Genomic DNA, 16447 nt, shown 5'->3' on the forward strand with positions numbered 1-16447 from the left:
TAAATGAAATAGTGCAAGGTTTCCTGTACAATTCTGTGATCTACAGTGAAACTGAACAAATTAAAATTATTTACTGACTACACAGTAACCTTCATTTATTGGGACAGTAAAGTCAAAACGGTTATTTTTGCTTTACTATCAAGACATTAAAAATCAATCTGTGATCATGAGATTAATATTAATGCTAATATTAATTCTAACTACAATATCATTGTTCAAGGTAATTCCATGCATGCAGTGCCTTGCAATAAGTGCCTTTCAAAAAGTATTTGGACCCTGGCAGAGTTTCACATTTTGTTGCTTTAAAGCTTGCGGTCTTAACATTTTCAGGTAGCAATTATATTATTGAATTTGTTATCTACAAAGAAATTTGCTATTACACAGAAAGAAGAGTGGGAAAAGGATTTAAACACTTGGGTGTAGGAAATCTAATTGAATTTAGGTGCACAAAATTACAGTATCGAGTCATACACTTAGTTTGTCTGTTTGCAATAATAAGGGTTCACATTAATTCAGAATAACGCACCTATGTCTGTAAGTGCAAGGGTTTAACCATGGAGACCAAGGAGCTTTTTATAACCACTTGGGGATAAAGTTGTATAAAGGCAGAGATCAGGAGAAGGGTATAAAAACATTTCAGAGACCCTCCATATCTCTTTGAGTATGGTTAAATTCATCGTTACGAAATGGAAGGCACCTAGGTACTGCCTAGAATAAGCTGTCCCTTCAAACTGAGCAGCCATGCAGGGAGGAAGCCAGTTAGTGAGGCCACTGTCGGGCCAGTGCTGACTTTGAAAGAGTCACTGATTACTGGAATATTCCAGTGACTCCACAAAGGGGACTTGCAAGAAGCTGGAAAAAACATCTCAAATCCCCTATGGAGCTCGTAACTAAATTCCACAGTGAAAACCGCAAACATGGAAAAAGGTTTTGATGTCAGATAAGACAAAATTGGACCTTTTTGGTCTAAAGACAAAGCATTACATCTGACTTAACCTCAACATAATGCATCACTCAGTCAACACTATCCCTTCTGCATGGTGATGCAGCATTATGTTATAATTCTGCTTCTCCTCAGCGAGGACTGGGAAATTTGTCAAGACCGATGGGAACACGGCTAAAGCTACACACTGGAAAATTTTAAAGGAAAACCTGCTTCAGACTTAAAACTGGTAGAAAAGTTAACCCTTCAGCAGAACAGTGACTTAAAGCCCCAAGGCCTAAGCTACATTGAAGTAAGTGGTTTAAGAATAAGAAAGTGAATGGACTAGTCAAAGTCCTGACTTGAACCCTGTTGGCAATTTGTGGAAAGACGTGTAAACTAATCTTCAGAAGTGATCTCCCAGCAAGAGAGATTGAACTAATCTGCTAAGAAGAATTGGCAAGCATTTCATCAAGCCGGTATGCAAAGTTGGCAAACACTTACCCAAAAAGACTGCGGCTGTAATTGCTTTCAAAGATACTTCCAGGATATATTGATTTCAAAACTCTGAATACTGATCTATTCAGATGTGGTTCAGTTTTTTTTTCTCTTTAGTTTCAGCTAGTTACTGCAGCTTATCTTGCCCTTAGAAGTCTTCAGTTTGAGCATTCAGTTTTTGAATAAAGATGTGAAGAACAAATGTATACATCGTGTGATTAAAATACATTTGCCAGACATTGTGTATTTATTCATATTAATACAAAACTGTAGTTTGTATTCAACCCAATATTTCAGTTTACCATAAGTATTGGAACATATTCACAATAAGTACATTTCAGCGTGTAAAAGGAGTATGTGGTTGCATAAGGTCCTTGACCCATTGATCTCACCAAACTCTTTTCAGATTGGATTTGAGATTTTCCACTTTTTTAAGACAGTGAACTCCTTGGTTGCTGTGGTTGTTTTGGGTCATTGTTATCGGGTGGTGTTTCACCGTGCTGCATAAGTACGAGGTATGCAACTATTTTCATCTGCATAAACAGACATAATGTTTCTGTAAAGTTCAGAATTTATTCTACTGCTGGTGTGATGGTTAGATATCATCAATAAAGACAGGTTCCAGAGTCATCCATGCACGTTGAGGCCATGACATCTCAATCACCTTGCTTTACAGATGAGGTGGGGCTCTTTCGAACATCTGCAATTCCTTTCTTTCTCTACACATTTTAACCATTCCTCTCTCATCCTTAAAACATTGGTCGGTCCAAAGCTCTCCTGGCTCATCTTTGTACTACATTTTCTGCTCTGGCTTGTCTTGTGACAAGTTTTCTCATGGTGCTGATATGGTGCTGATATGGTCCTGCCTTTGTATTTCAGACAAAACTGTGGATTTTGATCACTTTATCGATTTTGATTTCACTGACAGTTAATTTAGGGTTTTCCTTGACATTTCTGATCATTTCATCAGCTGCAGAAGTTTTTCTTGGCCGACCTGATCTTCTTTGATTGATAAATATGCCTGCGGTTTCTATCTTGGAGTATGGAGCAAGGAACCCAGGCATATTATTGAAGCTTATACCCTGATGTCTTTCAATCATTGACTTGATGGAATCCTGGGATCAATTAACTACGAGCTGTCAAATGGACTAGATGGGCTGAATATCCTCTTCATGTTGCTTATTCTTCTTTTGTTTAACTGAGAACACTTGCAGTCAGTTAATGTCATGATTCAGGTTCAAGCTAGCAACACCTGGAGTACAGAGTATGTCTGTGCTTGGAGCCTGTGACTTTTCTGGATGAGTCAAGGAGAGTTTTTCTTCCTATTTGACAGTCATTGAAGTCAACCATGGCTATGCAACGTTCTTATCTCTCACCTAGGTTATTAAAAATGGAGTAAATGAGAAAAAAAAAAACGAGTTCAGTTTGTAGTGAGATTTCATCACATCTTAGAAGCTAAGCAAGGTTGGACCTGGTCAGTAGTAGAATAGGAAGCCTTTACGTAAAAGTTTATTGCTGAAAACTGTTGGTGGACCAGTAGAAAACTGACTGCTTGGTCATTTAAGATCCCCCTGCTCCTGTTTGTAAGATTAAGTCTGGAAATCCTGGTTTCGTGACTAAATTCCACTCCAGGCTTGCACAAACTGGTTCAGTCTTACTTCGACTGGTATAGCGGTTTCCCACTAATCCACCTTGTGTGCTGTTTATTGGGGCTGCTGGCCCATGATAGCTGTCACTCAGGTGGCTGCTCCTCTTCACTGATGGATGAACATGGTTCCCTCCATTCAAAGCACTCTAAGATCCTTTAGGATTAAAAGTGCTATATGAATGCAATGAATAATTATTAAAAAGGAGGTGAATAGAATACCTCCTTCTTAATTCAAAATGTCCCAAATTCAAAAAAGAATCTTGAGCTTAGTTTAAAATGCTGTGAAAGAAGCATATAAAATTTTCTATTTTCTATTTATTAATCTTTTGCTTTTCCAGGCAACAAAATACAGTATGTCAACACACCCACAGCTCAGTGTTCAGACCAGTGCTGTGAAAATGTCACTTGGATACTGCAGACACATTGCAGGAGCAGTGACATCAGTGCTGTAACTGGCTGGTTGTTTCTCTGAGGAAGTGTTGCATTTTCCAGATAAGTGCAGTCTATTCCTTTACTTAAAGTTTTGGGAAAAGTGTGTTGTACATGCGGTCTACAGCACTGCCTTTTGTGCACTGGAAAAAAAACCCATGTGCTCTAAAGCCCAGAAACAGGCTTGTGAGTGTTTACAGTTTTAGGAAACGACACGGGGTAGATGATTCTGTCCCCGCTGAGAGAATTTTCATTTACTCACGTAAAAATCAGAGTGGGTCCGTATGAAGTGCCATGTTATTTTTCAACATTTCTATACAGTGCTCAGGTTTCCCAAGGAATGTCATAGTTAAAGTTAAAAGCAAAACCCAGACATTGCTGTGTCCCTGTTTATATGAAAACAATCATCATATTTTTCTGTTCACAAACAAAAGGCTGTCTTGTGTTGTTCCATTTTAATGTTTTCTGTCTGATAAATATTTCATAGTCAAGCATGAACCAAAAAAGGTTTTATTTTAAAATTCAAAACCATTGATTGTGGGATCATAAAAATTTAATGTGAGATTGTAGTGGCATAGGACTGAATAAACAGTTGTTAAAATGATTGTTGGCCTTATAAAAAAGGAGGCAACCTTTTTATAACATATCAAACGCAGTCACGAGACAAGAAATACTAGTTTGAAAGACCTCTGCATTTGAAAAATATTACTTGTGGTGTTATGTGGTTCTACACAGTCTCTGTAGACTTAATAAGTGTTGTCTTTTAACCGTTTGAAGTAAAGTGTGAGTGAGAGTCATTGTGTGTAGCATCAGCATTTAAAAAGGCTGGATCAGTTGGAACTATGATAAATAACTTTCCAGTGCCTCATACTGAATCTGTGCTCAGCAGCAAATAAACAGCGCCAAAGGATTCTTTGGATATCCAAGTCCTGTACAGCTTTTTTTTTTAATTTCTGAAACATCAAAGGTTAGGAAACCAGCCGAGTCTGAACAGTAAATGAAAGTTCTGTCTTCTGTGTTTCTGTCATGAAATGAAACCTTCTCTGGCCATTGCATGTTGAGACTCTTTGTTATTAAACACAAGTACAGCACCACTAATTACTTTGTGGCAGCGTGTCATCAGATGCGGCTCTTCTGTAAACCAAGTAGGGTATATAATTATGGCCATGAACCAGTTTCAGTGAACATAGATGTGTTCTCCCTGTAAATAAAAAAAGTAACTTGTTTCAGCTCGTCGCTGAAAGTATTAGACTTTGGGAAAGCTCTCAGTATGCTGTTCTTCAATTTCAAGATGGAGGAAGTTATCTTTGCCGGACAGAAGATTTGGAATCATTTGGATCTTTCCCTCCTTTTGTTGCAGGCTTAGATCTTGGATGAGGCATGCACTCAGAGTTAAGTAAGGGTTTTCTTTGCCTAAATGCTGGAAAACTGTGGTATTACCCTCTGGGGCCTTTTATTTGATTACCATTCTTTTTGGTATTTTGACTTAATCCATTTTTCCTTCTTTGTTTAGCTGAATGGTATGTTCATTCAGTAAAAAAAATTGAATATTGTTGCTATAATTCTGTCTTTGTCTTGTCTTCTTTGCAAGGAAATTCCAGTAAGTAAAGGCTCAGGTCCTTTTTTAGAAGGTGGGGGTTACCTTATTGGGAGTTGGGCACTAGGCTTGGGAGTTGCAGGTTTTTTCTTTGAGGTCTGAGTGTTTTCATTTCCATCTCCTCTCTTTAGGTGATGTCGCAATGACTGGTTGTTTTAAAACGGAACAGACCAGACCATTTTTTTTTCTTAGTTCAGATTTGCTTCTTTCTTTACTACACACAAACACTATGTACAGAAAAAACACAATGTGTGTCTTTATCTACTCAAGGTACAGATCTACGGTGCGACTGTTGGCACTGACACTGCTCCAGTAAGAAGCTGTTTTCTGCTGTTGGTTATGGTAATCCCTGGTCAATTCAGCCATTAGTGAAAACATATAAAAACACCCTGACGTAACTAAATGATATGGCAAGTGATGGAGATTACCTCGACAAGGAAAGTTTTCAATTTATGAAAGATCAATAGATTGTCCACCGAGATGATTGTATATGATTAATTGACGGAAATGTTTTGGAATTTTATTTGAACTCTTCATGGATTAAATGACAATAGGCACAGCAGTGTGGAGCAGTGATTAGAGCTCTGCCCTCATAACTGGAAGGTTGTGGGTTCAAATCCTACAGCAGGAGCAAAGAGCTTCATATTGCTTCACTAAAATGCCCATCTGCAGAAATAAATAGAAATATAAGTTATTTTGGATAAAGGCATCAAACAAATAAATAAGAAATGTAAGAAATCAGGTAAAGCCTAGTCATTTAATTTATTTGAAATTGCATCTTTGCAAATGCTAAGAGGTTATTACCATGATACGTGCTGAGATACAGTATGGAAATAAGATATAAGGCAATTATGAGTCCATTAAGTACGCATTGAGTAGTGTCCTGCTTTTATAGGACATGCCCTTGGTCAGATAGGTTTGACCAGCATTCTTGAACAAGTCATGGGTATTATTTTGGAACATTTCCAACAGTGTGAGATTTTATTTTGTGTACACGGTATTAATCGCAGTGAAAACAAAGGTTATGGCAAAACCGTTTTTTGTTGTTTTAAGTTAAAATTCAGAAAGTGTAATATTTAACTCTGCAGCAGCTTTATACCACCCTGTCACCTAATCTTGTCGCGAGAATCAGGGTGCTGCTGTGAGTAAGTGGTGTAAGTGGTGTGGACTAGTATGTATTAATCTTCTAGACCAGAATCTGCACTCCAGTGCCCCAGTCTGGTGTACTGTAGGAGGCACCTTTCTGCAGATGAGACATTAAACCAACATCCTGACTACTTGCCATTAAACACGCCATGGTATCGCTTGTACAAGTGGGGTATTAACCCTGGTGTCCAGGCTAAATTCCTCTTTGGGCTGGTACAATCTGACCTACCTTACTGCATTTTCCCCTCATTTCAATTGGTGGAGTAATTTCTCACAGTTTGTTTTCTGATCTTTGTCACCAAGACTGGTGTTGTCCTTCAGGATGGAGTCGGATGAAGAGTTTCCTCGTATATATAAAGCACTGTAGGATCCTTTGGAATAAAAAGGGCTGTAAAAATCTAAGGGGCGATTATATTTTTTTTTATTGATTATTGCAGTTAAAGGTGAGAACAGACATTCATTATGAAAAGGATTGCCTATGTCCATGGCTCATAGAAGCCACTGGTCAAAATAATCCCTGTAACCGTTAGTAATTCCATAATGCAGTGATCTAGATTTTTGTCATGTACTCTAGAATGCTATGTGAGAAGTGTTTTTCATAGGTTTTTTTGTACTTATCAATGCATATGATTATATTTTTGTCTGCTTTCCACTTGGAATGTGTGTGTGGAGGCAATGAACATGGGTGAATTTGTTGTTTCTGATTTTAACTTCCTGCAACTCAACAAAATTATCACAGCCCTTCGATAGCCTCCTGCTGTTTGCACAACACAAATATCAGAAAGAGACCATTATTAATCTTAATGTATTTTGCCGACACTCTCTCTCATTGATTCCGAAGATTACAATAAGCTGTTTTTTTAAATATCTTTCTACCCATTTAAACAGCAGGGTTTGCTAGGGAAACATGTGAAAAATACCTTGTTCAAGAATACAACTGCAGCGACCCCCATCTGAGATTTAAAGCCACAACTGTTGTCATTCCAGAGCTAACAGCTACCCACAATTTTACTGCTCTGTCCTCATGAATACTGTTCCTTGCTCTGTTCAAATCTTGTTCCGCCACTACCAGATTCTGTAATTGAATTTCTTGCAGCATTAAGTTCCTACATCAGATTCCAGAAAGAAGACATCATCCCATCACTTGGAACTGAGCCAAACTTCGCATTCATTGTGAGAAAAAGCTCTGGATGTTTGTTAAAACTCAAAACTGCCATACAAATCTGTCATACAGGGTACACCTGTACTGCTGCTGTCTGTTGAATGTCAGTTTGACATATACGCCAAGATTTTCTTTTAATTTTCTGTTTAGCCCTAATGTTTCACCTTTTACGAACTGCATAGAAATGTATGGACAACTGAAAAGGATTTTTTTAATTTCATGCTGGCACAGGTTTTTTTGAACTTGTGAAACATTCAGTACGGAGATGACATAACATGAGTCATTTTCCTGACTGAGTGTTTACTGCGTCACAAAAATAACTGGAACATTAGAAAGGAGGTTGTCTTGGCAACTCAAACCTTATTCACTCTGTGGCTTTCAACCAGACTGCCACACTTCAAAATAGAATCTCTACTATTCAATCTCGGTCTCTGTGTATTACACATTGTATTTACTATTCTTGATTAATACATACTGTATATATGTCCATCACTACATGGACTGCACAACCAAACAGGTGTAATATTATTTCATTTACCCTTACCACTGTACAAGAGGAGTTATGTTTGTTCTGTTATTCTTTAGACCCAGAACCCTTTGCGTAAAAATGTGTCTCCAATTCTCAGCTGTGACCAGTCTTCCAGTAAATGCCTTTTGTGTCATTATATTTGGTGGTATTTTTGAGTATTGGGGACTTTTTTGTTCATTTCTGGATTTTAGATTACCCCCTAATTAAAAATTGCTGTGCTGTTCTTTGTGCCTGGCAAAAAAAAAAGACTCTTTTACACCTTGCTCTCTGCCTTTCTCTGCAGTGTTTGCCTTGTAGTGTTTTGTAATTTGTGGTTTCAAGTAGAGCAAAGTACCACAGTCTTCAATAAAAAAAATTAAACTGTATAGCATTTCCAGTTTCTGACGAAGGGAGAAGCTCTTCTTTTACAAGTACCACTAATTGAAAGAAGGAATGCTTTGTTTAATGGCTGGGTATGTTTTCACTGCCTTCTGGGGGGGGGGAGGGGGTACTTGAGATGAAAGAGCAGGCCATGGGGAGTGGGGGTCCCGCTTTTCAAAAGAAAAGGAATTGGCAGTCCTTTCCGGAGATCAGTGGTCCCTTCCACATATGAAATCTTCAGTCTAAATCTGAACGTGGTTTAAGAAAACACAAAGCGGTCGAAAGCTGTTTCTGTGGTCAAATGGAGCATCGGTTCCTGCTTTGTCTGCCTGTGAACTTTGAATTTGTTGTCAGCATGCATGTTTGCTTTAGCTTTCCTTTCATTTTCCAGCACACTCTCCTCTGCTGTGAAAGCATTTTCGTTTTTTCATTTGGGTTCAACCTAAAGAGCCCCTGAACTTTGAGTGCCACCAAAAGAAAATCTGTTTGCTTCTTTTGTATCTCGGTAATATGGCCTACAGATTTTTTTTTAAATAAAACTTGTGAAATGTGAAATGGGTTGTACAAGGCTTTGGTCAGTCTTTGAAGTTTTTTACTCTGTAGCCGTTCACTATTCAAGTCAACTCTCTCATATTTGTCCCAAACCTTTGCTTCTGGGCTGTTAAAGTTGAAGGAGTCAAGTCTATCACCCATTTTATATAGTAGAACCTTATAAACATCCTTGCTAGATACGTGAAAGGCAACATTTTTTTGGAACAGATACCAGCCCTCACGTGGTTAGTGTTACTGAAGAGAAATTCTGGGGAAAAGAAAAGTAATGAAATGCTGTAGACCTGTTTCATGAGGTGTTAGAATATAGACCTGGAGATCATGAAGTTCTCCGTGTGACAGCATAAAGTTTGTGTGCATGGTGACAGCTTCATGTCTGAAGAGAAACCCTGTGAAAACCTCCCATCTCTGCAGGCCGCCAGAAGAGGACCCATAATGACTGTTAACAATTTTCAGATGAAAGCCCTTTTTTAAGAGCTGTTGGAGAGTGTCCAAAATGGGGGATAAAATGTGTTCTGAATTAAGCAAACATTATTCAGGGAGGTGGCATTGCTTTGATGAATCTTTTTTTGTGTGGTTAAACTCGCTAACACCTTAAATCCACCTAATGCGCTGGGAAGTTAACATAAGAACATAGGAGAGGGTAAAATGAAGAGGAAGCCATCCAGCCCACCTTGTTTGTTTGGTTGCTAGTAGCTAATTGATTCCACAATCTCATCCAGCCGTTAGTGTTAAAGTTGCAAAGCTGTGCTGAAAATAGCATATGACTTCTTTGAACATCTTCAGCCTGTTCTGAAATTTGCATGCGGTTCTGCCTAGTTGATTAACTATCTTCTTGAGTAATTTTTCTCTGGAACGGTCTTCAGTCAATAAATAAAAGAGTAAATAATAAGCAGTTGCTTTATACATGCACCATTTGTAGCATTTAATAGAGCTCTAATTAGAAACCTAAAAATGAGCCTCTTGATTAGACTGCCAGCTTTTCAGCTGCGAAATTGCCAGTCAAAAGTGACGGCTTCTGAGTGTTTTGAGCTCTGGGGTTCAGCATTCACTGCGAGAAGCAGAATGTTTGCTCTACCATGGAAAATAAGACAGAATTCAGGAGAATTTTCGAACACTACCACCATGATTCACATCTCCAGTATCATGTTACTTAGCTGAATATCTCTAGCCTCGTTGTTTGACAATCCAGCGATTGTTAGTTGAGCCTTTACAATTGTACAGGCTGTATAGCCTTAAGAGGGTTGATGCTTTCTCCAGCTTTGACATCGTCAGGTGACAAATGAAGGATGTTTGAGGCTTCAGTAACAATCCATTCCCTCTCACATGGACAATCAATCTGCTTGTTCTGCAGTGTTTTAGGTAGAGCAACTCTTGCTAGCGTACTTTGTTACAAATAATGTGTTTTTTTATTTTTATTTTCAGGCACGTCCAGCCATGCTAGAAGACAAAGGTCACCGAGTGACTGACTACTTCGTGGTGGCCGGGCTGACTGAGAAGTCCACCCCTCTGGAACAAGATCTCTCGGAGACGAAGTCCAGTGGGCCCAAGGCACCCATCACTGACCTCGCAGTCATCATCAAGTCAGCCGGGGAAACTGTGCCCGAGGGCTTCACCTGCATTGAGACCACCTACACGGGGCAGCCTGCCAACCTCAACCATGGCAGCATCAAGAGCCCCGAGCTCTTCCTGTGCTACAAGAGGGGACGAGAGAAACCCCCGCTCATTGACATCGGGTGAGGGCTCCGAACAAACACAGGCTGCACACCACACCCTGATCCACAACAGCCTCTAGTGATGGACTGTGTGCGTGGCCATCTTTTCTCCAAAACAGCTTCTGCATTAAAAATCATTGTATTGCTTGTAAATCTTGTTTAAACCTCTAGGCATTAAAACCTCAAGTTTGAACATGCACTGCAGCCAATTCTTATTAGACTCTTACTTTTCCCCTGAAGAAATGGCACAGCTGCTCTGTCAATAGATTTTTCGGTATTGTATGAAGCTCTTTTGAAGATGGTTGTATAACAGGTCTTAGTATTATTTTACACAGCCTTCTTTCTGAAGGAGAATATCACCTTCTGCTTCTCTGTTTCCCACAGCATATCTTTTACAAAGTGCAAAGAGAAAATGAAGTAAAAATGACCATTTCAAGTCTTTGGAAACCCACTGTTTCCAAACAAAATGGTGTGGATATTAGTTTACACTTCTGATCATTAGGGATGGAGTTGTCAAATCATTGTCCATTTGTCATGCCAGCTTTATGTTATAGGCAGGGGGATATTTGGGATAGAGTCTGAAGTGGGCTTATGGTGTCTGAGGCTAAAGAACAATATCTTTTGACAAGTCTTGACATTTTGAGAACCTTTCCCAAGTTTCTTGTGCTCCACCTTTATGTTTGTTCTGTTGATTATAAGTGTTCTTTTGAAGGTGCGGTATTAGTTTCCAGGAAAAGGACAGGAAGACTCTGGTTTCACATGCTTACTAATAAAAAACGGCTGCTGCTTAATTCTCTTATCTTTATTGGTGGATATGAGGGAAGATGGACTGGTGGAGACACTGAGCAGACAGCACTGCACTGTGTGTAGGGCATTCCTTTACAGTGCTATCTTAGTTAAACTTTCAATGGGAAAAAGCTGGAGTTTAGTGTTTCATGCTGTCAGTATTATGGGGATAGACAGTTTATGTACATACAGGAGACATGGTTCCTGAGCATTTCAAGTAGAATACCTCAACTCTGCAGGTTAAGTTTCTAAAGTCAGGAATCGTTTGGGTTAAGAGGTATATGAAAATAATGATAACATTTTAGTTTGTGTGAATTGACAGTGTGGAGATGGTTCTGAGATGAAGATCAATACTAATTTCAGATGCATTAATAAAAGTGAAACTTTTCCAAGGCATTGTTTGGGGGGAAATCAAAAATGGCACACGTTGAGAAAGGAGTATATGTGAAATACCTCCTTTAATGTTGACTACTGCTAAGGAAGGAATACGTGCTTGGACAGTGTGCATGCATTATTGATTGACTCTTCTGGCATCATGAAATATCCAGTTCCAGTGTGAACCTGAGTTCCTCTCTGCTCAAAGAGAAGGGGACTGTGATGCAGACACAGGATTTTCTAGTTAGGTGGATTCATGAAGTTTGTTGCCACTAGCTAAAGCCTAGAGTTGCAGTCTTGCTGCTTACATAGGCATGGATCAGTAGTCATTTCATTCTCATACTTTCACTTGATTTAGAAACCTGCTTTTGAACAATACCTTGAGCATGGTTATTTGTGTGTAAGCTGGATATATGGTACATTAGGGGACAACTGGAGTTTAGTAATAGCTTTGCTGTTTCTCCTGACCTGAAGGTGATGACGTGGTCTTGGAGTCCTGTCTGTTTTTCAGAAGGTGCTCTCTGTGACTTACTGGGCCTCTTGCCAGTGTGTGTCTGTAAACAGCCCTCTGCTTCAGGGCAAATAAGTAGGCTCAAGTTCCCAACAAGACAGCAGCATGCACACCCCTCTGCTCATGCTCACTCTACAGTGCAGAGCTCAATGGAGACAAGTGACACAGAGCCATCACAGTGGCTTGTGAGCTTCCACCAAAAGAAGTCCAAATACTCTTTTAAGCTTTGCAAGTGTTGGCTGATATTAATGCTTTATGCAACTGAGGATACGGTTACTGTTGGTGCTGATACACTTGTATTTGACTTAACTCTGTAGTACAGAGTACTAGTAGGTTGTTAGGTAGTTAGCTTTATCATTTTTGACCCATACATCATACATTTTATGCAAAATGTTTAGCCACTTACCAGAGAGTGGAACTAATTGTTTTTCTTAAAACATGTTAAAGAGAACTACTTTTTCATGTCCTATAGTGAACATCTGTTTTGGCACGATGCTGTTTAAAGGAGAACCGCTGTTTGTGCTGACAAAGAGCTGTCTGATTTCTTCTTTATTCCTTAACTGCTAAATTGTTTCCTTGGGTAGGTCAGAACCGCTGTTTGTGCTGACAAAGAGCTGTCTGATTTCTTCTTTATTCCTTAACTGCTAAATTGTTTCCTTGGGTAGGTCAGAATTAGCATTAATACCCCCTATTTTGCTGTTGATGATTTCAAGGAAAAGGCTGCAAAAATCCATTACCAGTACTGGATTGTTAATGTTCTTTAACATTCACTCAATGTTTTAATGGGTGGAGTAGAAGAAAATGTTTTTCAGCCTGTCGTCTTAGTAGGAGAACACAAATTGTAGGGTCAGGCTTGTTATAATTTTTGCATATATTTCTTTTTTAAGTTCAGTTCTAATAGGGAAATTTATGACACTCAATATGACCTGCAAAAACATTTCAAGGCACACCTGCTCATGTACTGAAATTCGTATGTCCTTTCTGGAGTTACGAGTTACTGGCTGCAGTTCTAATGGCTCTTGAACTCTTCTGAAGTTCCACTTGCTTCTTCTGAAGTATTGTGTCTATTAAGGTTTATTAAAAGTCAGGTTGATATTCTTTTAAGGTGAGTAGAGTAAGATGTTAGTTTTTAAAGTAGAGTGCATTGTTGCTTGGCTGTAAGGTACATGAAGGTCCGTCTAAACAACTCTTTCAGGTTAATAAATTTGAATTTATTATTATTATTATTATTATTATTATTATTATTATTATTATCTGAATATACAGATAATAATACACATCCTAAATCACAACACATAATCCTATATTACAAAAATAAGCTTCATAGATTTAAATCATTCCTGTTAATAGTTACTTTTTTATTTTCTGATATCTTTGCCAATCTGCATTTAAAACAGAAGAGATTTTGAAGGAAATGCACTCTATTGAACAAACCTCTCCATTTGGAATAAACCTGACTTTATAGAATGGGAACTAGTGTACAGACGTGCATGATAGTCTTCATTCGAGAATGGCACAATCCTTTAACGTAAAATAGCATCTGTTCTACGACATGAACTGAAAGCACGATGAGGAAAAACAAAACATATCTTATATGTGCAGGCATATCGTACTGCAACAACAAATGGACAGATCCACAGTATTATGTTCTGGTTCCTCCTTGATAAATGCTCTTGTACTTTATCTTGTGTAAGATGCAAGTGTGGGTGATGATTGCAGCCCCACCATTATGCTTTATCTGGTGTTATGATAAGGCACCTTGAAGAGCACATAACTGCATTTATGTAGCTACCAATAGAAATAATAGCATATAGTTTTGGAGCTGGGGTCAACTGGCAGCAGATGACAGTAACCTTGCATATTTGGAAAATGCATACAGCTTTAATCTCCAGCAAACTCAGAGCTGGCAGGTCCATAGGCAATATAATAATTGCCTGTTTGTGCTGTTGCTTATGCAGTTCATCTAGATAATAAGCATTTGTGTTCTCCTTTTATTTGATTCTAAGACAAAGAAATTGGTTTCGGTAGCTACAGGGAAATTAGCTTTTGTGCATACCAAATTTTCAGTTTTTCTGAAATACACTACATGGTTGGCTTTGCAGCAGATTTTGTTAAACTGCTACCATGTAGCTTCAAGTCTTTTAAATTTAAAACATCCGAGGCCTTTTTTTGACCAGTGTAAAAGTTATACGTAGAAACAAGCACGGGTTAATTCGTCACTGAAAAGGGAAAAAAAAATCGACAAAACCACCTTTCAGCTGTGGTGCCTTTTCAGGTGTGTCAGGTTTTTGTCTCCATTTTCCAGAACGTGTCTGACTCTGATTAAATCCTGTTTAGTTCTTATTTAAGGCGAAGATGTTTGTTTTGTGGGTAATTGACACAGCCCTGTTTTTCTCAGTGCAGCAGTGGAGTGCACTGGGGCTTGTGAACACATCAGTAATCGACTCCTGTGTGTTCAGAATGGGAGCTTAACGGCCTCCCCAGTAAAGTGCTTCCAAAAGAGACCACGGAGGCCCTAAGGAAGGGTCTTTTTATTCCTGAAGACGGTAATTAGTAATTACATCTGTTCCTGCTGGAGCAGCCTTTCTGTAGTCTTTCGATGGGTCACCGTGGTGGTCAGCGTGTCATACTTTCCGACAGTGAAAACAGCGAAAAACCGAGCTCAAGCAGAGCTGGTGCGCGCTGTCTGCAGCCGTGGTTACTGTTGTTTGTGAACTGCTCGCTCACGGTCCTGTCCCTGGAAACTCCATGGCAGTATTTGAGAAGGTGGAGAAAGTTTGCTCTCTTCTGACAGTTTGGACCACAGAACAGAGAAATGGCCTCTTTTGTCGTTTGTTTTATTTGCTTGTTTCAGAGTACTGACCTTTTGACCTTTACTAGGAGCCTCTTACATGTCCAGCCACCTGCATTCAATATACAGTTCGCAAATCCCAGTGCTAAAAGCCTTTCTTAATGCGAAAGGAGGAACAGTCTTCAGTTGATCAAGTAATAGATTTATTCCATGCTGAAAAAAAGAAGAAAGAACACACAACGTTTCAGCCGTGGAGCCTTCTTCACACCTGTGTTTTCTTTCTTCTTTTTTTCAGCATGGAATAAACCTATTACTTGTTCCTTTTCAGGCTAAACATGCTGATGCAGCTACTTACCTGAACTACTACAGTCTTCAGTTGCTGCCTTGTATACTTTTTTTGGGCTCTTTAGTTTTCCTTTGATACATATGAAAGAGATTTTTCTTAGATATTGTTCACACCCTTCTGAAGATATATATATTTTTTTCCACATTTTCCAAAACTTATAATTTGGAAGGGGTTGCAGAAAAGCAAAAAGGAAAAAAAAAGTTAAACAAAGTGAAGGTCAAGCACGACAGCACAAATTTGACAGAAGAGCTTTTTAAATAAAAATACTTCCTCTGTCGATTTATAGTCATAGGGGAAATTGCAGTTCTGTTCAAGTTCTTTTAAACAGACTTTGCTATTTCCAATACAAAACAAAGATAAGAGGCAGACCTGATCATTTCCATGGAATCATAGCTGGACAGAACCAATTCAATGAACAACAAAACCAGGCTGTGAACTTCACAGCACGTAGGTGTTTAGAAATGTGAGTCATCACGGAAGCTTTTTCCACTGGGCTTTTTTCCTTCTCCCTTGATCTTAGTGTGTGTGCTTTTTCATCCTTTTTAATTTTCAGATCTACGTCCCGCAGAAGCTGTTCCAGAGTAAGAATGGAGTGCTGATGGCTTACAGCACATCCTGGCTTTCAGCAAAGGGCTGTTCAGTGGCCAGTAGCTGCTCTGGTGGCAGCACTTAGACCTCCAGTTTAATGTAGCCATAGGCTCATGGGTGTTTGTGTGAAAGCGGAAAACTCTTAATCTGCCCCTGCTGCTACCTGTATTTATGCCCAGTAAAATCTGATAATAACTCCAGTCAGTCTATTCATGCAATTGATTACTAAACTGTTCCCTTTCAGATAAGCTTTGCTCTGCATATATTTCCTATTCATTATTTAACCAGTCTTATTGTGTTTTTCTGTAAATGTCAACAGTCTGAAGGCTATTGATTTCAGAGACACAGAGGAGATTACTAGATGTCTGCAAATACAAAAAGCCTCCTTTGAAATTGTTTTTTTCTGCTATACTGTATATTAAAAGTTCACTATTTTCTTTAAACTTATTGCTTAATGTTGATTTTTTTTCCTGAATTTTTTAAAACTCTTGTTAA

The 16447-nt window shown here is 38.8% G+C and overlaps 1 protein-coding gene across 1 annotated transcript in view; it reads left to right on the forward strand.

Annotated features, from left to right (window-relative positions):
* The window catches only part of dennd4c (DENN/MADD domain containing 4C), a 78038-nt gene that overhangs the window by 16615 nt on the left and 44976 nt on the right, over positions 1-16447 (forward strand). Inside the window, exon 2 of the mRNA XM_015344929.2 lies at positions 10266-10576. Within this exon, the coding sequence (XP_015200415.2) occupies positions 10278-10576 (299 nt within the window). The 5' untranslated portion in view covers positions 10266-10277. The remainder of the gene's footprint in view (positions 1-10265; positions 10577-16447) is intronic.

Source organism: Lepisosteus oculatus, chromosome 1 (assembly GCF_040954835.1).
Source record: "Lepisosteus oculatus isolate fLepOcu1 chromosome 1, fLepOcu1.hap2, whole genome shotgun sequence".
Taxonomy (NCBI): domain Eukaryota; kingdom Metazoa; phylum Chordata; class Actinopteri; order Semionotiformes; family Lepisosteidae; genus Lepisosteus; species Lepisosteus oculatus.